General features: G+C 27.9%; 2 protein-coding genes across 4 annotated transcripts; one reads left to right on the top strand and one right to left on the bottom strand.

Moving 5' to 3' along the window:
• Window positions 1-2,512: 2,512 nt before the first annotated feature.
• Window positions 2,513-6,241, bottom strand: LOC103568634 (protein disulfide-isomerase A6 homolog). Its single transcript, XM_008545576.2, has 5 exons — window positions 6,046-6,241; window positions 5,682-5,875; window positions 3,649-3,876; window positions 3,048-3,580; window positions 2,513-2,978 (listed from the first exon to the last, which is right to left on the bottom strand). The coding sequence occupies exons 1-5, from the start codon at window positions 6,077-6,079 to the stop codon at window positions 2,660-2,662; spliced, it is 1,308 nt and encodes a 435-aa protein (XP_008543798.1). The 5' UTR covers window positions 6,080-6,241; the 3' UTR covers window positions 2,513-2,659.
• Window positions 6,242-9,500: 3,259 nt separating this feature from the next.
• Window positions 9,501-21,430, top strand: LOC103568633 (ubiquitin carboxyl-terminal hydrolase CYLD). Of its 3 annotated transcripts, none has more exons than XM_014442962.2 (11): window positions 9,501-9,615; window positions 9,759-10,299; window positions 13,256-13,397; window positions 13,470-13,802; window positions 15,121-15,299; window positions 15,441-15,563; window positions 15,643-15,860; window positions 17,267-17,736; window positions 19,292-19,407; window positions 19,506-19,722; window positions 20,946-21,429. In XM_014442962.2, the coding sequence occupies exons 2-11, from the start codon at window positions 9,817-9,819 to the stop codon at window positions 21,134-21,136; spliced, it is 2,472 nt and encodes an 823-aa protein (XP_014298448.1). In that variant the 5' UTR covers window positions 9,501-9,615; window positions 9,759-9,816; the 3' UTR covers window positions 21,137-21,429. The 3 variants fall into 3 exon arrangements, with proteins under 3 accessions (XP_014298448.1, XP_014298450.1, XP_014298452.1); XM_014442964.2 differs by having other exon boundaries at window positions 9,746-10,299; XM_014442966.2 differs by lacking the exons at window positions 9,501-9,615; window positions 9,759-10,299 and adding an exon at window positions 13,085-13,191 and having other exon boundaries at window positions 20,946-21,430.
• Window positions 21,431-21,876: the final 446 nt, after the last annotated feature.

Genomic DNA, 21,876 nt, shown 5'->3' with positions numbered 1-21,876 from the left:
AACAAAAAGGATATCAATCGTTTATTTGAGAAACCCCATAAGTCATGTTTTTTCGAAATCGGGTTTTTTGCATTTTTGGGTTCTTTGGATGTCCCCCCATAGAAATTAATAAAAATATCCATCAAATCAGTGTTTAAATAAATAATTAGCGGGGTGACAGAAATTTCATTTTATTGAGAAACCCCATAACTCGATGACTTGTGGGGTTTTTCAAATAAACATGCAGTTTTATTTTTATGGAAATATTTTTTTCTTTTCATTTAAAATTGGCGCTTTTTTCTGAAAAAAAAAAAAATAATAATAATAATATGACTAATTAAAATACTTAAATTAATTATTATTTTTTGAAATTTCTGAGTTTCTGAGTTTAAATACATATTTATCATTCATTTTATCAGTCTAATAAATTATTTGAGTAGAAAAAATAAAAAAACAATGATTTTATACCTTTTGCTTTTGTTTGGTTGAGAAATCCCATAAGTCAATCAACTTTAAATAATTTTTTTAAGTAGTTTTATTAAAAAAATTGAATTTTTCTTGTTTGATTATGTTTCAGAGACGCCAATATTATTCTCTTCAATTATTTATTTATTATTTCAATGGCAAGTTTTTCCAGAAAAATGTTTTTTGTGTTTCCTGAAAAATTTTGTTTTCTTGCATGGGGTTTCTCAAATAAACGATTCATATAGCATTCAAGGTTTGAGATATAATTTTTTCCTCATGCATATCTTGACGAACAAATCAATAATTTTATATTCGTTTTTCTTATAAATATTAATTTTTTGTTTAACTTCCCGCTAAGAAAATCGACGGTTTTCAAAAATTTCGGGAAGTTATTGTTTTCACCCCGATTTTCGAAAATCGAGTTTTCATCAGATGTCGACGTTTTGAGGTCCTAGGAAGCTATTCTGACTATTTTCAGAATGATGTCCGAGTGTGTGTATGTGTGTGTGTGTGTGTGTGTATGTGTGTGTATGTGTGTGTGTGTGTGTGTGTGTGTGTGTGTGTGTGTGTGTATGTAAACTCTTTGTAACTTTTTAACTAATGAATCGATTTGGATGGTTGAGGTGGCAATCGAAAGAGCTTGTTGGCCTTCAACTTTTCTGAAAATTTCAGATTATTTGATAGAATAGACTCGAAAATATTCGCGAATTACGAAAAAAAAAAAATTTTTTTTTTAGTTTTTTATTGATTTCTCAAAAACGACTTATACGATCGACTTCAAAATCTAATCAGCTCTAGTACTCAATAAAACGCGTCGATTGCCACCTCAAACATCAAAATCGGATAATTCGTTTGAGAGTTATCGCGGGAGAAAGAAGTGGTGAAAAACGGTTTTTTCTAAATATTTTCGAAACGACTGACGCGATCGATTTAAAATTTTAATCAGCTCTAGAATTCCATAAAACGCGCCGATTGCCACGTCAACTATCAAAATCGATTGATTAGTTCAAAAGATATCGGCGTTGAAAAGTTAAAAAAATATTATTCTGTTATTTTTTCCGGATAAATCATAATATAACGTACTAAAATGTACCTGATATCATACTAACTCATCTTTTTTATGGTTTCTTTTGATCATATAATGTAATCGAACTTGGTTTTTAGTTTAAATCATATTATCAACAAAAAAATCGATAAAACGTAGTTTTTAATATTTTTATCGGATATTTCATATTTTATTGTTTCTTACATGAGTCAAAACTTATTTAAATCTTGATTTTGATCCCTGACATTGATTTCTGCCTCAATACACTTATTTTACTGAACATAATCAGGAACTAAATTTTAAAAACCGCTTCATTGATGATTTTCGATTCTTGAATTTTCAAACTTCAGCATAACAGGTAACTTGTTAGAGCTTGAAAAGATCGTAAAAAAACAATTGCATGTAATAGCATTTTCGAGCTCGAAGAGCTCGAAAATATATCTACACTAATGTTTTCGAGCTCTTTGAGGTCGAAAACAGCGGGAAGCTTTGGGGCTGGCCCGCAGGGTCAACCGACGCCCAGATTTTTTTTTAATAAATTACCGGGCGTTTGTTTCATTAGTCAGTCTAATTTGAGTCTAGCATTTTAACCCTTAATGGCCACATGGGGTAACTAGTTACCCTAAGCTTAAAAAAAAGTGGAATTAGAGGTCTTATACATTTCAAATAAATTGGTCAAAAAACTTAAAAAAAAAGGGAGTTACCCCGTGTGGCCGTTATGTGGCCTGGGTGAAGTGTGGCCGTTAAGGGTTAAAGTACAGCTAACCCTACTGGCCAATTCACTCTGGTCTAAAATAGTTTTGTTTCATTCCTTGTCACACAATGTACTATTGTACTGCACGTTAAAAATAAAAAATGATTTAATCCTACAAATCAACAATAAAAACGCAATATTCTATTTATATCAATTTTTAGTGTTCAGTTCTTATAATATTACATTCCAATCTATATTTAATATTTTTCAAAAAATACAAAAGAGACTTACAAAGTTTGTCATAAAAATTTACGTGGAATGCATTTACATAAAAGTTTAAAGTTTTTTTTTAATGCAACTCATACTTAAAATTTATTTACAGTTAATGAATAAAAAAATGATGCATAACTTTGAAGGTGACATGGAAGAGTTTTAAACGATTCATGAATATTTAATGAAGATTACAGTCTAAAAATTTAAAGTTCATCTTTGTCATTTAAGTCAATATCACTAAGATCTATTTCTTCTTCTTGTGGTGGCTGGCCATCTTTACCATCCCATGCTTCAGTTTCGTGAACTTTAGGAAGTTCAGCGCCCTTCAATGGAGCAGTTCCTCCTCTACCGTAACTAAGATCTCTCAAGAATGAATTAATACCATCTTCTGAGAAGCTACCTCTCAAAAGTGAATACTTCATTTTCTTAGCATTGACAACAGCCAAAGCTGGATAACCAAATCCACCAATTTCAAGGGCCTCCTCAAGTTCTGGCTGTGCTCCGGCTTCAGCCCATGCCCATCTAAAATTAATTAAATTTATTATTTCAAGTCAACTAATTTTCAAAAAACATTGAAGCTCAAATACTTACCCCCACATTTTTTTCTTGTATTTTTCTCCTAAAACTTTGAGTATTTCCAAATAATCATTCCTGCACTTAGATTGACAATCAAGAATATGAGGCAGTACCGAAATAACACATAATGGTTTCTCATCGCATGCTTCTTTCATAGACTTTTCACTGGTAATCTGAAGTATTTCAGGAGCAGGAACATTTTCTGCAAGTTTATCAAGTGCCCAATTGACAATGTCACTTGTGGTACGACCGCCATCATATTCAGAAACAGAATCCGAGTCTTTTTTGCCGGGAGCAAAGACTTTTATTGTTGGATATCCTCTGATTTCATACTGACTACTTTTAACAGTGTTAACAGTAGCGTCTAATGCACCCAATTTAACTTTTCCTTTCAGCTCGGTAGCGGCACTTGCCCAAATTGGAGCTAGATTTTTACAGTGTCCACACCATGGCGCATAGAATTCAACCAACCACAAATCTTCCGAGTTCATAACTAATTTATCGAAATTATCGTCCGTCAATTCGACTACATCCTTAGAATCTTTGGACTAATGAAAAATCACGAGTTACAAAATTTGAAATTTTCATTTTTTATTAATAATTAAAAAAATGTTACCTTGGAATCTGAACCACTCGATTTTCCACCAAGAGCTTCTTTGGCTTTTTTACTAGCAATTCTCAGAGCTTCAGTTACAATACCGTCCGCTGTTCGTGCTCCATTGTAACTTTCAGGCTTATTTTTGTTGGCACCGAATATTTTTATAGTTGGGAAACCTTCGATGCTAAATCTAGATCCAAATGATTTGTGCTCATCTACATCTACGGCTCCAACTTTTATAATACCCTATATAATTTTAATAAATTTAGCGTACATTTTTAATGAGTTTGATAAATACTTAAAATATTTTATACACAGAGAAAAAAATTAATTTCAAATAAGGTATCCGCGGGTAATAAGGCCTAAGTGACAGAAATAATATTTAAAATAACCGCCTCCACTAAAAGCTACTCTAATAGAAGGGTCTAACATAGAGATGGTACGACAAATTTATAGTCCTAATATTACGTTGCCTGTCTTCTATATTTCATCATCCATCATATATTGTCATAGAGCAGAGGAAATTATAAAAAACAATCTAGTCTTCTGACTCTTAAAAAGAGTACTGATAATTTTAAGTGTCATTGAGCAAAACAATCTAGTCTTCTGATTCTTAAAAAGTATTGTTGCTAAATTTAAGTGATGATCCATCTCTAATAGCAATTTTATTAAGTATAGTTAAACTATTCCAGTTTGTGTAACTCGTAGGCCTTATTACCCTACCATAGTAAAATAAGGTCTATTCGTATGGTTTTTGTAAAAGTATAATTTTTTGTTTGTTTATGGTAAAAATTACCATTACTTGATTACATTTTATGGGTAATGTATTGAAATAAAGATTAATGATACATTTCGATAGTTAAATGCAATATTTTCGATTCTATACAAAATCTTCCTTAGCTAGGCCTTATTACCCACCGGTAGCTTATTTCATGAGATTGTCTGTAATATCAATTCCCAGTAAATATATGATCTCAAATTGACATCATATATAGGTCATGTGTTCACTAGGTTGTCGTGTAATTACGTGCCAGGGATCAGTCATCTGGGATCAATATACAGCAAGATTTGTAATGATTAGAAATCATCAACGTTTTTAAAAACTTCAAAATTTTTTCTTAAGACTAAATAATAGTGAAACTTCAATTTCTGAACAGATTAAGAACAATTCAAAACTACTCAGTTTTTTTGAATAAGGTACCTGCGGGTAATAAGGCCTAGGTTAAGAGAGATTTTGGATAGAATCGAAAATATTGCATTCAATTATTGAAATGTATCATTAATCTTTATTTCAATACATTACCCATAAAATGTAATCAAGTAATGGTAATTTTTACCATAAACAAACAAAAAATTATACTTTTACAAAAACCATACGAATAGACCTTATTTTACTATGGTAGGGTAATGAGGCCTACGAGTTACACAAACTGGAATAGTTTAACTATACTTAATAAATTTGCTATTAGTGATGAATCATCAATTAAATTTAGCAACAATGCTTTTTAAGAATCAAAAGACTAGATTGTTTTGCTCAATGGCACTTAAAATTATCAGTACTTTTTTTAAGAGTCAGAAGACTAGATTGTTTTTTATAATTTCCTCTGCTCTACGACAGCATATGACGGATGATTAAATATAGAAGACAGGCAACGTAATATCAGGACTATAAATTTGTCGTACCATCTCTATGCAAGACTCTTCTTCTAGAGTAACCTTTAGCGAGGCGATTATTTTAAATATCATTTCTGTCAATTAGGCCTTATTATCCGCGAGTACCTGTTTCCTAATACAGTAGGACCTCGTTATAAGACTATTTTCTCTCTCAAACTATCGCGATACCTGATTTATAAAAAAAACAGAATGATAGCCTTATAACAAGGTCCGCTGTAGTTTTCAATCACTTAAATTTTTTTTACTGCCTAAAATACTTCATTATTGATATTAAGAATTCAGAAAGGTTAAAAACCATTCAAATATTTTGAAATCTTCTCTAATCACTTTTCTCAATCAGGGCTCAAAATATACATTTTTTTCCCAGTATACCATACCTTAAGTGCTTTTGCAGCTTTTTCATATTCAGGTTTTAAATTTTTACAATGACCACACCAAGGCGCATAAAATTCTACTACCCATATATAATCACTATTCGTTACTAATTTGTCAAAATTATTGGGCGTTAATTCAACAACATCTGAGGTTGATGAGTACATACAATTAGCACTCGCAATTAGTAATAACAAACCTAAAAAATGCAATAATAAATTATTATAAATATACTGCATTAAAAAAAAATATCAATAAATAAATAAATATGTAATTTCGACAATTGTTTTTGTTGTAAAATTTAAAGACCGGCTTATTGACATAAAATAAAATACAAATTAAAAAAAAAAAGAAAAGAAAATAAATTACCAATTATTGCTCGCATGATGACTTTGTTTGCCATACAATTTTTATTGAAAAAACTTCAACTTGGTGACAATTCAACTGACTATTTTTTGGAAAAACGAAATATATAACTGATAGATCAGTGTATTCCGCCGCGTTGACTTTTGTAAGGATTTTCGTGGATTATTTTGATTGGTCCACGAAGATCGATGACTACCATAGTTTTGTAATTCGTGGCCTCCCACACGAAGTATTTTTATGTTTCTATAAAAAGCCATAATCAATACAACCAATCACAGATAGTGTTTTTATTTGGCTTTTATATATTGGCTTAGATAAAAAATAATTAATATTTTTATTAAGTAAATAATTAGAAACTAAATAATTAATTTTTAAACTCTTCTTTATCAGTTGCGATAATTTTAGGTATATGATGTGTTATAAATTAACACCATATTAATCTGTTTTTGTGACCTGGTAAATGAACTAAATTTGAAATTAATAACAGCTTTTTTTCTTGTGATTACAAAAAAAGAATTTGTTTTTACGACCCCGTTAACCCCAAAAATTAATTGATAGCGAACGTTAACTTTTTGCAGTCAATTTAAGGTCAAATTCCAGCGGTTAATTTCCGTCAACTTGCCCAACATATGCATATATAATGATACTGAAGTTATCCGACAACTAATAATTTTAGGAATTTTTAAAAACGATAAATTATAAAAAAAAATATTTTGAAAAATTGCACTTAAAATTTTTTTAATTTTCTACATGTGCAAATTTTTAGTTTTTCAATTTTTGTAATTAAATAGTTTGAAATAAAATCCAAAAATTTTCAATTGGCTGCTGAATTCAGGATCTTCATATATATACATATATATTTGGTGTTAGTTATTAAATGTTTTTTTTTTCGATTTTTTTTAGTTATCTTTAAAATTATATATATATATATATATATATATATATTTATTAATCATTTATTTAATTAAAGAGAACATTCTAAATATATTTCAATGATTATGTACTTTTAAAATTATTGTTGTTCTTTGATATACGTTTTTCTTTATTGAAATTTAATTTTATACAGTAATTAATATGAAGATTTTCATTATCCATCATTAATAGAAAATATTAAATATTGACTTTTTTTTATTTAGTCTTTTTTAAATATAAATGTTTTCAAAAACAGGAAAAAAATTTTTACAAATTTTTAAATATCGATAGTTTTTTTTTTTAGTGATTCATGAGCCTACCCTGATTAACCCTCCGTCCATCGCGCGATCTCGCCACCCTTCGTTCATCACGCCGCGGCGTTCCGCCGCAATGCATTTAATATTGCGGTGTTGCCAAGTATCATAATTATGATTTTTTAAAATTCAAATCACACAAGCTTATACGAGTAGACAATTGTAATTATTTTCAGAATTTTTTTATTAAAATAAAAATTTTGTATTAAATAAAAATATAAATGAAAGAGATGAATTAAATGAGCTGGAAATAAGCCACTGGTGGTAACTGGCAACACTGCGCAGAAGATCTGAACAAATTCAACGTTCAAGTTTACTCGCGTCAGCGGCACATCGCCGCATTTCTCAGGTTTTCCAACCAAAAAAATTATTTTTTAAATATTTAAAATATCGGAAAAATAATTATCATTGATTCACTTGATACTAAAAAGTATAGTAGAAGAACTCTTAAAATTTCAAAAGATTAGAAATTTTTTTTTTTTTTTTTAAATAATCTTTTAATAAAAATTGCGACACTGCGCTCATAGCGCGATGAATGAAGGGTTAAACAAACTAAATTCAACCGAATTCAAAATTTTAATTCTGTTATATTCTGTTGAATTCTGCAAAACAGAATTCAACTGAATTGAAAATTTGAATTTGAATTAAACAGAATAAAACCGATTTAAAAATTTCAAATTCGTTTTAATTTAGTTTAATTTGGATTCGGAACCAGAAATTGGAGAATTATTTTCGAATTAATCAGAATTAAACTGAAATAATTATTTAAAATTGTTTTAATTTGGACAAATTCTGGTTTTCCTGTTGAATTAGACAGAATTCATTTTTAAGTTAGGTACCGAATTAACAGAATTTATCTGAATTAAATAGAATTAAAAATTTAATTCTGTTTAATTCGATCGAACTCAGTTGTTTAATTAGGGTAGAGATATTTTTTTTAGTGATTGCTTATTATTCATTTATTTCATAATTTTATATTTAAGGCCAGTGTTTAACCGGGTTTATTTTTATCCGGGGTTAAATAAATATTGTTGATATACCCCTGATTACAAGAAAAGATTCAAAATGATTTACTTTTACTTCTATACACATTAGGGTGGCCCAAAAAAACCGACTATTTTTTTTCGAGTCTCTTATGAAAATTTGTTGGCTTACAATGTTTTAAGAAGCCTCTCTAAAAATCAGCTCGCTAAAAAATTTTCAAGAGGTCGCTCATGAATTTTGAAAATATCAAAAATGATCGAAATTTGAATTTTTATTTCAAATTTTTTTCTTTCTCGTGGCAGCAATAATTTATATTTGTGAAATCATGACTACGCTGAAAATATAAGTCCAAAATTTAAATATTTAAACCTCGCTCAAGAATTTTGAATGTTTCCGAGTGCTGTCTTTTGGACGTTTTCGAGCGACCCTTGAATATTGATAATAAAGCTTCTCGATTTTTTCACCATCAATGTGCATCACAATGAATGGAAATATAACAGAGAAATAGAAACAATAAGTTATTTACATACTTTTTTATTTTTGGAGTCAATTTGTAGGTTTTTTTGCTTATTCAAAACTTACCAAATTTTATTGTTTAGGATTGTCCTGGATATTTTTGGTTATGCAAAAGTTATATATTAGTGAAATGACAATTATTGAGTTATAAAAAAATACAAAAACTAATTCAAAGTATCAGTCACATAATGTCAGCTAATATTCAAAATTATTGAGCGCCGTTTAAATATTTAAATTTTGGGCTGAAATTTTCAGCATGGACATGATTTTATAAATATAAACTATTGCTGCCACGAGAAAGAAAAAATTTGGAAGTAAAAAATCCGAATTTCAATCATTTTTGATATTTTCTAAATCCGTGATTGTCCTCTTGAAAATTTTTTATTTTATAAATATTATTCTTTTAATTATTTACTTTATTTATTTTTAACATAAATTTGTCTGTCTGCTGCATTCACATTCATTTAAATTGACAGCAAATATACGTCAACTTCTCTTATCAAATATCATGGCTACAATACGAGTACCACAACGCAAATGGACCGGAAGTTCATAACAAATTCAACTTTTCAACTCTGCTAGCAACTTGTCATTCATTTACAGCCCAGATTTAAAGATTTCCCTAAAGTTGACAACTATTCGCAGTCAAAATTTTTATTTTACGTTGGTAACTCGAAGTCGATAGAGAAGAAATTTAAACAAAAATATTATTTATTGACAGAGATTTGACATTCGACAATTGACATATGTGTTTACTTTGATTAAATTAAATTAAAATTGAAAAAAAACTCATTGTTGTACATTTCAAATACTATTTTACATTGTTATCAAATGGTTAACATTCAAGGTGTGAACTTTAATTTTCTACGCTTTTTAACTATTTATTTATTGGCTTAGTTAATTACAGTTATTACAATGCAATTAATTATAATTATAAACTATTAGTAAATAATTTAAAACAAGTTTTTCCCAATAAGTATTTTTTCTCAGCATCTCGTCAGTAATAAATAAAAGAGTGATTTAACTGGCGGTAAAGATCAATGAAATCATGGATAAATGGAGTATGTATGACAATATGAATTTATCAACTCTACCATGTCATTATGTATCAATTAGAGACGCGATTGTAACTAGAGTATCTGGAGAATGTGATCAGAGTGTGTATACATTACGAGTTGGTATGCTGGTTGAGGCCAAGGAAATAAAGTCAGATGGTGGGCTGAGAATTAGCGTTAAAGATACGAACAATCATGAAGTCTGGCATAAAACTGAGTGGAAATGTCATAGAATTGATTTCGTGCCCGTATCGGAGAAAGTATGGTATTTTTTGGCCGCTGTATCAATTCCACAAGAAAGAGTTCGCTTGGCTCAGGATACTAAATTTTGTGAGGATGTTGATAATTTGAAAATAAATTACAAAGTCTGGTACTACCCAGAACCTAACTCGGCAAAAAGATATAAAGCTGTCATTAAATTAATTGGACCAGTGGAAGACTTGGGACCTGGATTTTATTTCGGCCTTGAGTTATTGGTATAATATTAATTAATATTTTATTACAGGAACTATATTGAGTGGCAAGGGATGAAACAATAGAGTGGCCACAAGCCCGAAATTATCAGGGAATTTAATGCAAACGAAAAATGTCAGGGAATTTCAAAAAGCATCCAGGCATTTGATTGCCACAGTCAAAAACTTTTTAATTTTTAATAAAACACTGGTTACAAAAATTTAGAGATATTAATAAAATTCAAAATTTATAAGTAAATTTCAACAGGATCAAGGTGGCCACATTTCTGGAAAATCTGGAAATGTCAGGGAATTATAAATATACTGGAAAAGTCAGAGAAATGTCAGGGAATTTCGTCACAAAACTGGGAAAATTTCCACTTTCTTTCTTTTGACTAAAAAAATTCGACAAATTTAGTTTTCTGTCAAAACTGTTTAAAAAGTGACGTGGCGCGAATGCGGTTGCAAAACCATCTTGAAAAAAAATTTGTAGAAATTGATTCCAATAACAAAATCGGACACTATTTAGCTTTTGAACCTTGGATTTTTGTGAAACTTTTTTATCTTTTAGTATAGGTTGAAAAAGGCCTTCCCGATTTTTTAAAATTTTTTCCTCCAACCGTTTTCGAAATGCCGAATTTTGAAAAATGTAGAGATTTTATTTTCAAACGCCTCCAACTTCGCGAAAAGTGGTTTAAATAAAATTTTCAAAGAGACAAGAAATGTTTGTTTTTAGACATCTTTTCAGTAGAGTATATCAACCAATTTTTTGAACCTCGCTTCTATTGGAATTTTAAGCTTAAAGTATAAATTGTCAATTTACGAAAACCACGTACTGATTGATTTTCCTCATAATTTTTCACAGCAAACTGTCACCTATTCTACAACTTTTCCAGCTATGCTCGCAATGGTACAACTATGGGATCTATTTTTTTTTCGATTTTTTAAATTTCATATTCCAGTTTTTTTTTAAGAAAAATGTCTGAAAAAAATATCATGCTCAGGATTTACTATCAATAATTATCTGACACACAATTATCAAAATTTTCAAATTTTATTTCTACAGAAATATTATTATTAACTAATAAATAATAATTAATTAATCAATTAATTTAATCATAAAATTTCTTAATAAATATTTTAACTTACATATTTTTAACATCGAATAACCAAAAGTAGGCAGTATTAATTTATTTTATTGAATTTTTTGTTGGTTTTTCGTATGATTTAATTACCAGATTTAATTATTAACAATGAAAATATAATAAAAACTTTAAATATCTTAATGATGCAAATAAAATTTCTGAATCAGGGAAAAATGTAAAAAACTTTATTAAAAATCTCGAAAATATTAGAGAATTTTAAAATCAGTTCTTTGTGGTCACCCTGAACAAAATTTCTTTCCAGGGTGAAATTGACTACCCTTACTGTAATGGCTGACATCACCTACAGTCTGAAATAGTGTTTCATCTCGTGTCACACACTTTATTTTTCATATTACTTGCATTGGAACTTCAAGTTTTAATGTCAGCAGCCAGTAAGAAACAAGTTAATTTCAAGCCGATGATGCGGAGAACTTTTAGAGAATGATAAATCTGTGACTTACGGTCACACATTGGATAATAAATAAGACAGTAGTATTATTTTTACTCATTTTTAGAAATTTTATTTGGTTACTTAAAACTGTCACTTAAAAAATCAAATGAGTCAACTGGTGGCAAGCAAATAAATGAGAGTATTAAGGCTGCAAATAAACATTCAATGCAGAGTTGCAAATAGCGCATTAAATTTATAATTGCATTAGTGCTTCAATTAAATTTTTTTTTATATTTCATAATCCAAAAACAACAAACTAAAAGTGATTTTTTAATTTTTAATTCAAAATAATTTTTTTCTTTTTAATCTTACAATTTTGAATTAAAAATTAAACTTCAAATTTTTAATTCGTAAAGTAGTGTTAAAATGTAATGGCTTAGTTTTTAAATCTACGTTTTAAAATAAAACATTAAATGAACAATTTCAATTCGGAAAACCAGATTCAAAAATTTATTTCTAAACTCAAATTCGATATTTAATAATTGAAAAGTAAATCAAAAATTTTAAATAGCCATAGCTAAAGGGGATTCAAAAATTACATTCCGTTTTTTAATTTTCTATTTTCGTATTAAAACTTAAATAAAAAATTTGAAATTCCGAACATCGGATTAGTGTTATTTTAATTTTAAATTCTCTGTTTACACCGAAAATTATTGAAAAAATTTAATTCTTAAATGTCTCAACTATGAATGATCTTTTTATTTCAAATTCTATTATATCTGACGATCGAGAGTAAGTTTGAAAATACTTAAACTTGGTCAAGTAAAACAGTATTCTTTTCTATTATAAGTGCCGTCAAATTTTTTGTCGATTACTTATCTGATTGAGTACCGTATCTAAATTAAAAAGTAATTTCTAATTTTTGATTCCACGTGTTTGAATTAACAAGTAATTTTTTAATTCTTAATCCCACGTTTCTGAATTAAAACTAATTTTTGAAATTTTAAACCCACGTATCAATTTAAAAAGTAATTTTTTAATTTTAAATTTCACTTGTCTGATTAAAAATTAGTTTTTCGTTTTTTAATCCCACGTGTGTACATTTAAATTAATTTTTCAATTTTGAATCTCTTGTACGGATTAAATATCAATTTTAAAATTTTGAATCCCACGTCTCTTGATAAAAATTAATTTTTTAATATTTAATCTCACGTTTCTGAATTAAAATTAATTTTTCAATTCAAGTTGTTGAATTAAAAAATTCATTTCGTAATTTTAATCGATATAATTTCAATTACGGATTAAAAATTTAATTTTTAATTGCAAATGGTCTCATTAAAGAATTCGCAATCCTGCTGTAGACTTGAAGTTCCGATGCAGGTACCATGAAAATGAACATTCCAGTATTTAATAACTTTCTTTAAAATATATTATTTTCATTAAGGATAAACCTGACAGTATTCGAACATCACTTGTAGCAAAAAAACACTTTGCAGGGTCATCCAATAATAGTACCTTTGCTACACTAGTTAATATTCAACCAATGAAATCTGACGAGGTCAACTTTACACCTTTCAGCGCTAATGGTATAACAAATAAATAGAAATCCTTTTTTTCTTTTTGTGTATTATGAAATCTTTGCTATTGGGATTTTACAGCTAAATTATCACAGAAAGAAATAGAAGCATCCTGGTCGAAACAATTAGATGGATTTGTAAATAGTACTACTAATAATCATGCAGTTAATGGCAAATACACTCAACATGACTTGAATGCTGTCACTAAAAAACAATTCATACATTTTGAAGATAAAAATAATAATAATAACAGTAGTAATAACAATGATACTAAGAGAGAATCAGATAGTTCTCGTTTAAATGAGTCATTGGTACCGAAAGTTGTTCATCAATCAGCAAAATCAAAAGTATTATCCAATCATGATGGGATTAATTTAAGCAAGAGTATTAATAATTACAACTTCATTCCGATAGGTAATGAGAAAATTATTTTAACTAAATATTGTCAGCTTATAAACACCACTGCGTTACTTAACTTCCGCTTTGCCTAGTCGTTGAAAAAGCTAATTTTATCCACGAGTCTGAAAATAGCCGCGACGGCAGTTTGCGTGTTTCAAACAGTTTAATTACATCTCCGGGATATCTATTTTATTAAATTTTTTGAATAATTATACAATGACAACATTACAAAATATTCCTTTGTTTGTACTTCAACATAAATGGAGTAGTGATGTAGATTCTAATGTGCAAGATAATTTTATATCACCTCAAAATTGTATAAATTTATTTAATCGTAAGCTAAAACTGTTGTTTTTTTATATATCTATATTAGAATAGGCCAAAAAAATAAACTATTTTTTTTTCGATACTGTGGGAATATTATTCCTGACAAAAAAAAATTATTGTGCGAGTTTGAGCCCTTAATAATGATATTAAGAGGTGTATCGTTACGACTATTCGTTTTTTGACAGAAATTTCATTTTTTACCCAAAACTCGTAAATCATCTATCGTAAAAATTTAAGCAATGTACATTCTTAAATTACTTACTAGAAATATTACAATTTTTTGTAGTCAAGATACATATTTTTGAAGGAAATTTAATGCTCTACAAAAAAGGTCTCTTAATATTTTTTGCTAAATTCACTCCTTCGAAAGTTATTCAGGTTATTTAAGTCGTTTTGACTCAACTTCAACCTTGAATAACTTTCGAAGTAGTGAATTTAGCAAAAAATGTTAAGTGACCTTTTTTGTAGAGCATCAAATTTCCTTCAAAAATATGTATCTTGACTAGAAAAAATTTTAATATTTCTAATAGTTACAAAAATCCAAAATAAAAACAAAGAATTAAAAAAATAAATCAATATTGAAGGCACGGTTACAAGGAAACAGCTTGTTTTACGTCAATTTACTAAGAAATATTTTTTGTCGGGAATTCAATTTCCTTTAATAATATACATTGCTCAAATTTTTCAGATAGATAATTTACGAGTTTTGGGTAAAAAAATGAAATTTCTGTCAAAAAACGAATATTCCTAACGATACACCTCTTAATATCAATATCAATGGCTCAAACTTGCACAATAATTTTTTTTGCTCATTAGGAATAATATTTTCACAGTATCGAAAGAAAAAAAAATAGTCGATTTTTTAGGCCCAGTCTAATATATATTTACACTCTAATTATAATATTTATTTACTGATCATAGAATATAACACATATTATTAAAATTATTATCATGATTATCATTAGAGACGTTTATAATCAAGACAATAATAAATTGATTATTTTAGATGATTTATTTGAAAATTATGACAACAATAAAATGATTCGAAAAGACAATGGAAAATCACTTGATTTAGGAACAGAAGTTGAAATTCTTGTGGGCTCAGAACTACGACATGGAGTCATTCGTTGGATTGATAGTTCACCAGGGTCTAATACTAGTAAAATTATGGCAGCTATTGAATTTGTAAGTTATTTCATTAGATTCATTATTTTTGCATGCTTTTTGAACCCAATCAAAACACAGGGCATACCCTTCAATATTAATATAAAAAATAAATACTGTTATCTCGATGTTCATTGTACATCAAATTTGCGTTGGTTTCAGAAAGATGACCCTCACTTACAAGGTACGGATGGAGCTTACAGTGAAGTTAAACATTTAAATCGTAAATTAAATAGATCGATGTGTACGGATACTAAATCTTGCCAACAATCTAATGTAACACCTGTAAGTATAAATTGTTTAAAATTAAAACTGTTTGGTGTTTTTGGTAACAATTTTGTAATTATTTTCATTTGATTAAAAGACAGACGATTCATTATTGAGAGTAAATGATGACAATTTAAGTAAAACTGAGAATTTAGTGATTAAAGGTATCATAAGACCGATATGTGTTGAGGAAGGTCTTGAAAATATTTGTGGTAAATATCGTGGTATTCAAGGTCATCATAATTCATGTTATTTAGACGCAACATTGTTTAGTATGTTTGCTTTTACAAGTGTCTTTGATAATTTACTCTTCAGGTAATTAATCTTATAATTTCCCTGTATGAAAATAACATATATGTTCAAAATATATGTAAAAACCCGATGAAAAAAGATTTCATACAATTGTATTAAAGTGGATAGAAAAAATGGCCCATTCTAATTGTATACAATCATATACAATCGTATAGAATTGTATATATTTTGTATATAGTTAGTATATAATTCGATATAATTGTATACAAATATATACATTTGTATATAATTACATACTGTGTTCGTATAGATTATATATAATTATACACAATTTTATATAATTGTAAACAAATATATACATTTGTATATAATTGCATACTGTATCCGTATAGGTTATATATAATTATATACGATTCTATATAATTTGTATACAAATATATACATTTTTATATAATTTTATTATTTTTTTTTGCATTTTTATATAGAACTATATACGATTGTATATAATTATGTATAATTATATAAAAATTTTATGTAATTATGCATCGCCTCTATCCAATTGTATATAATTCATATATAAATTGTATACAGTTATATAAAATCTTTTTTCATCGGAAATATATGGTAAATATCAGAAAATGTATGTGGCCAATTTAACTATATTTTCTGATATATTTTTTTTATATTACAAAATATAATATTTATTGTATGCGAGTTCGTATATGTTTACAATATATAAAATATATACGTTAATCATATACAAAAAATATATTTTTATCATATATGAAAATATATATTCTTGTCATATACGAAAACTATATTTTTTTCATACATAAAAATATATATTTCTATCAAATACTAAAAATATACTCTGACCATATATAAAAACATATATTTATACTGTTTATGAAAAAAAAAAAGTTTCTTATTCGTATGACCAACTCCAATTAAATTAGATCTAAATTTTAATATACTCTTTAAATTGCAGTTAAAATTTTCAAAATTAGTTAATTTGATGCGAATATATGATGTACCCATATACATATACATACACCGAATAAAATATATGCTAAAATATAACAAAGAAAATATATGGTGCCATATATAATATAAATTATATGCTACCATATATTTCATTTCATATAAAAATTTTATATTTTTTGAATATAAAAGCAAATATATCAATACAATATATTATAAGGTATATGTAAATGTATATATAGCTTAATATAAAATACATATAAGTTACATATATGGAATACATATATTTAATACTGTATATAATTTTATATTAAATCGGACAAAATCTCTATATGATTTTTTATAATATACAATATAATATATCATATATTTTTTTGTTGCAAACATATATGATTTTATATATTTTAACCATATATTGTTTTTTCATACGGGTCATGGTCAAGATTTTGAAAATTTTTTTGTACTAAGAAAAATTTTTCTTCTATTAGACCTCCGACTGAAAAAGACTGTGCGCAATATGAAGAAGTACAGCGGGTATTGCGAGAAGAAATAGTAAATCCTCTTAGAAAAAATATATTTGTTCATGCAAATCGTGTAATGAAATTAAGAACATTGCTTGAAGAATTGTCATCAGTGTCTGGATTAACGAGTGAAGAAAAGGATCCTGAAGAATTTCTTACTTCATTAGTCGCTCAAATATTAAATGCGGAACCTTTTTTAAAATTAAGCTCTGGTCAAGATGCATACCATTATCAACTTTTTGTTGAAAAAGATGATCATCTAAACTTACCCACTGTTCAACAATTACTTGAGCAAAGCTTTTTAACGAGTAATATTAGACTAAAAGAAGTCCCATCTTGTTTGATAATTCAAATGCCCCGTTTTGGAAAGTCATTTAAAATGTATTCAAAAATACAACCGACCCTTTTACTTGATGTCACGGATATCATCGAAGATTGTAGAGTATTATAATAGTATTTTATACATCTTGTGAAACCGGTATTATACTCAAATGAGTTTGCGGCACGAGCGAAACGAGTCATGCCAATACACGAGAGTATAATACTCGATGTCACTAGATGTAACAATAGTTTATGTAACGAATGCTTGGAGAAAAACGCCGTTATGTCGTCCCTGGTTCAAAACTCCGATTGAATCTGATTAGAAAATTCTCACAGGATTTAATCGGAAAGTTTCGAATAAATCCAATTGAAAGGTAATCATAATTCGGAAAGTTAACCGGAAAAACTAAATTATTATTTTCCGATTAAATTCGATTAACTCAGATTAAAAAATTTAAATCGGATACTTAAAAGGCTCTCAAGCAATTCTGATTGAATGTTTGTTTTTGATTGAATCTTATAGAAATTTGATTGAGTTTAAATCGGATTTTATCCGAATTTTTAATCACGGTTATCACTTAAGGGGGATAGTCACTGTGAGAATCGAAAAAATAGGTGATTTTCGGGAATTTTTTTGACTGGGATAATGAAGGAATTCGGGGATCGGGTTTTTTTGTTTTATAAAGTATACATTGAAGATAATTCTCCTAAATTTTTATTAAAAAATATCATGTTGTTATAAAGTTATAAGCATTTTTGTGGAGCACCACGGTCTCATCTCTAACTCAAAAACGGATTATCTGGAACGAAAAAACCAAACCACGTTGTAATTTGTATGCGTGTGGTTATCGTTCCACCTAGAGGATTTTGAAAATTTGAATTTGAAAAAAAAAAAATGGCAACAAATTAAAAATTTTTTCGTTTTTTTTTTCTCATTTTTTTGGATTCAAACAGCCTAAAAGAATCTTAAAAATCAAAATTTTCAAAATCCCCTACGTGCAACTTTAGCTACTGAATAGACGAACACGGGAAAAAAAAGTTGCGAATCGGTTCATATTTATGCAAATTACAGATGAGACCAGTTCAAAAAAAGTAGTTTCGAGAAAAACGCGTTTAAAGTTTTTAGTTAATGGAACATCAGTTGACGCGCTGTCACAAAAATGACTATAACTCGGAAAATATTCGGAATTTTCATATAATACTCAAGAAACATATTTTTAACTATGTAAACTTTGATTTAATAATAAAAAAAAAAAAATTTTTTTTTTTTTTTGGAAATTTGTGTGGCTATCCTCCTTAATAGAGATGTTTAAGGTTATAAACTTCAGCTGATGTTGCATCGATCTGCACATGTGCGGATTAATTAAATGCGCATGAGCAGTCTAGAGATTTTGGTCACGTTAATAAGGCAGTTCAATTAAAAGTGCGGTCATAAAGTAAGGAGCTAATAAATTTGTTATTGATTTCATGATTTAATATAAAAATTAGTGATTTAATATACATTAAATCACACTTTTGACCAATCAGAAAGAATTGTATTTTAATGTAAAATTTTATGAGGCTGACTTTAGTCAGTTAGCGGCATACTCTTCGGCATGAGTTACATAAAAGTATATCAGAATATTATATAAAAAATAAGTATAAAACAACAATTACTTTAATTTATTATAGCTCCAAGGCAATGTACAGTCTGTGGAAAATTGGCTGAATATGAGTGCAAAGAATGTTATGGTCAACGTGGACTAGGCTTAGAAAGTATTGCTTTTTGTACTTCTTGTTTGGATCAAGTAATTTATTAAATTATTAATTATGTGATCTTAGTATATTATCGAGTATCTAATGACAATATACAGAAGTAATTTAAATATTTTTGTTAATACTGTAGGTACATCGTCATGAAAGACGAACAAATCATGAATCTAAGAAATTAGTCGTACCAACTGAATTTACAATTTTACAAGAACATTGTCCAGTGCCACGTCTATTTTTGGAATTATCAGCTGTAGTGTGTATTGAGACATCTCACTATGTGTCCTTTGTAAAATGTGGATCAGGTTCTGAAGCGCCCTGGTGTTTTTTTGATTCAATGGCTGATCGAGAAGGTAAATTTTAATTTTTTCAAACTATTAAGACTTTTTGTGACCTTTGACTTTAGATACACCCAAAGTCTATTAACTCGGAACTTCCCCTCAATCTTGACCCCCACTACTAGCTGCGCTGTCTCCCATGTCACCCCGTGCTACACATTTGTACGTGCCTATATATTTTTGTATGCATCGTACATGAGCGCATGCGTGGAGTTTACTCTTTAAAGGAGAAGTGGCATTCTATAAGTCGGAATTTTTATGAAATTCTCGCTCCTCCGTAGATTAACGGTCCGAGTTAATGGAATTCGACTGTATACGGAGAAAAAAATATAGTAAATTTTACTAAAAAAATATGAGAATAATTAGTAAATTTGGATAGTAATCTTGAAACGCTTATGATTTATTTGAAAAATTCATAAACAGATAAGCATATTTTACAAGTCGTTTAGTAATTTATTATATACTGGTTATGGAAAATCTCCTATATTGCATATTAATTTTTAGTTATATTTAGTAAATATTACTATGTCTGTTAAGTAAATTTTACTATATTAGAATGGAAAAAAAATAAAATTAAGCTTTTATTAGCTTTTAACTTTTTATTATTATTGCTATCATATTGATTATTATTGTTATTTATGTCATCTGTATTGGTGTTGGTGTCGATTTTTGTTTTTTAAAAAATCACTTGTTTCAACCAAGATTCGAACCCTGATCTCCCGCGCGCGAGTCCTTTCCTATGTCTGACAGCCCGATGTCTCTTTTGGACAAAAGTTTCAGAACTTATAATACATATTTGTATATGCTATCCCCACCAACTTTTAATTTTATCTATGCATAGTAGAATTTACTATACAGATAGTAAAAAAATATAATCGTGTTAGCAAAAAATACATTGCGTGTAGTAATTTTTAATATTTTGTATAGTAATAAATCCTATATTGTATTAGAAAATTAACTTTCTTAAATTTGTATTTATTAATAGTACTTATGGTAAAATTTACTATACAAATAGTAAAAATTATAATCGTCTTAGCAAAAAATACATTACGCATAGTAATTTGTAATATCTTATTATGTAATTATTACTAACTAATGAATTTTACTAAATGTTTAGTAATAATTACAATACAGAATATATTTTTTCATATCTGTTAGTAAACTTTACTATAGTATTGTAAGTTTTACCATACTTTTTTCTCCGTGTAAAATTAATAAATAATAATCATAAATTGAAGGTGAACAAAATGGATTTAACATACCGGAAATGGTATCATGTCCGGATTTCCCATATTGGTTAAGTGAAGAAGGAGCTAAGTATCTTGCCGAATCTACAGATGATCGACAGTTACCAGAATACGCTAAAAGGCTTCTTTGCGATGCTTATATGTGTATGTATCAATCTTCAGATGTAATGATGTATAAGTAATTTTAATCATCCTCTACGGTGAGATATATAACTTGTAATATTGTTGAATTTTATTCAACACTAGAAAATGTGATCAACTTAAATAATGAACATGAATATTAATTGATATTATTTATACGTTTCTGTTGGCTATTATTTTTATAATTAAATGTAAGTCGTAATATTTAATTAATGATTCTTGATTTACATTAAAATACCGTCAGTCGCAATAACTAAACTATAATCATTATAAATATACTTAATTTTTCATAAATTTGTTAAATTTTATTTTTTATGTTAATTAAAAATTGATATTTAAATTGCAACAGCCATTTCGTTGTATCTAATGACTCGAAACATTCATCTTAACTAATTTTAATTAGTTGTATTATTCGTCTTTAAACAAACAATTGTTTAGAAAAAAAAAAAAATAATTTTCATACTCAAATATATTTATTTATTGCAATCAATGTGTTCTTTTTTTCACTGTAAAATGTCACAATATTATATTTTATCCAAAATATTTTCCCATACGGCAAATATTTTACTACTTTTTCAACTTTCGCCAAGAAAATTAGAAATTAAAAAAAAAAGGAAAGTTATTGGTGTCGGTCCGATTTTTGAAAATCAAGTTTTCAACAGATCTTGAGGTTTTAAGGTCCTAGTAAGCTAATCTGACTCATTAGAAGAGGATCTCCGAGTGTATGTATGTATTTATCGAAATCGGATTAATTGTTCAAGAGATATCGTTGACGAAAGAA

Source organism: Microplitis demolitor, chromosome 4 (assembly GCF_026212275.2).
Source record: "Microplitis demolitor isolate Queensland-Clemson2020A chromosome 4, iyMicDemo2.1a, whole genome shotgun sequence".
Classification (NCBI taxonomy): Eukaryota; Metazoa; Arthropoda; class Insecta; order Hymenoptera; family Braconidae; genus Microplitis; species Microplitis demolitor.
The sequence above is the reverse complement of the archived record's forward strand: the minus strand, read 5'-3'. Positions and strand labels throughout refer to the sequence as shown.

Bases quoted from the DNA above. Each gene is read 5' to 3' on its own strand.
- LOC103568634 (XM_008545576.2), bottom strand. From the start codon at position 6,079: ATGGCAAACAAAGTCATCATGCGAGCAATAATTG. The intron at 3,581-3,648 runs GTAACATTTTTT...ATTTTTCATTAG, and splicing joins CGAGTGGTTCAGATTCCAAG to TCCAAAGATTCTAAGGATGT. The intron at 2,979-3,047 runs GTAAGTATTTGA...AATTAATTTTAG, and splicing joins TACAAGAAAAAAATGTGGGG to ATGGGCATGGGCTGAAGCCG.
- LOC103568633 (XM_014442962.2), top strand. From the start codon at position 9,817: ATGGATAAATGGAGTATGTATGACAATATGAATTTATCAACTCTACCA. The intron at 13,398-13,469 runs GTATAACAAATA...GGGATTTTACAG, and splicing joins TACACCTTTCAGCGCTAATG to CTAAATTATCACAGAAAGAA. The intron at 19,723-20,945 runs GTAAATTTTAAT...CATAAATTGAAG, and splicing joins TTCAATGGCTGATCGAGAAG to GTGAACAAAATGGATTTAAC.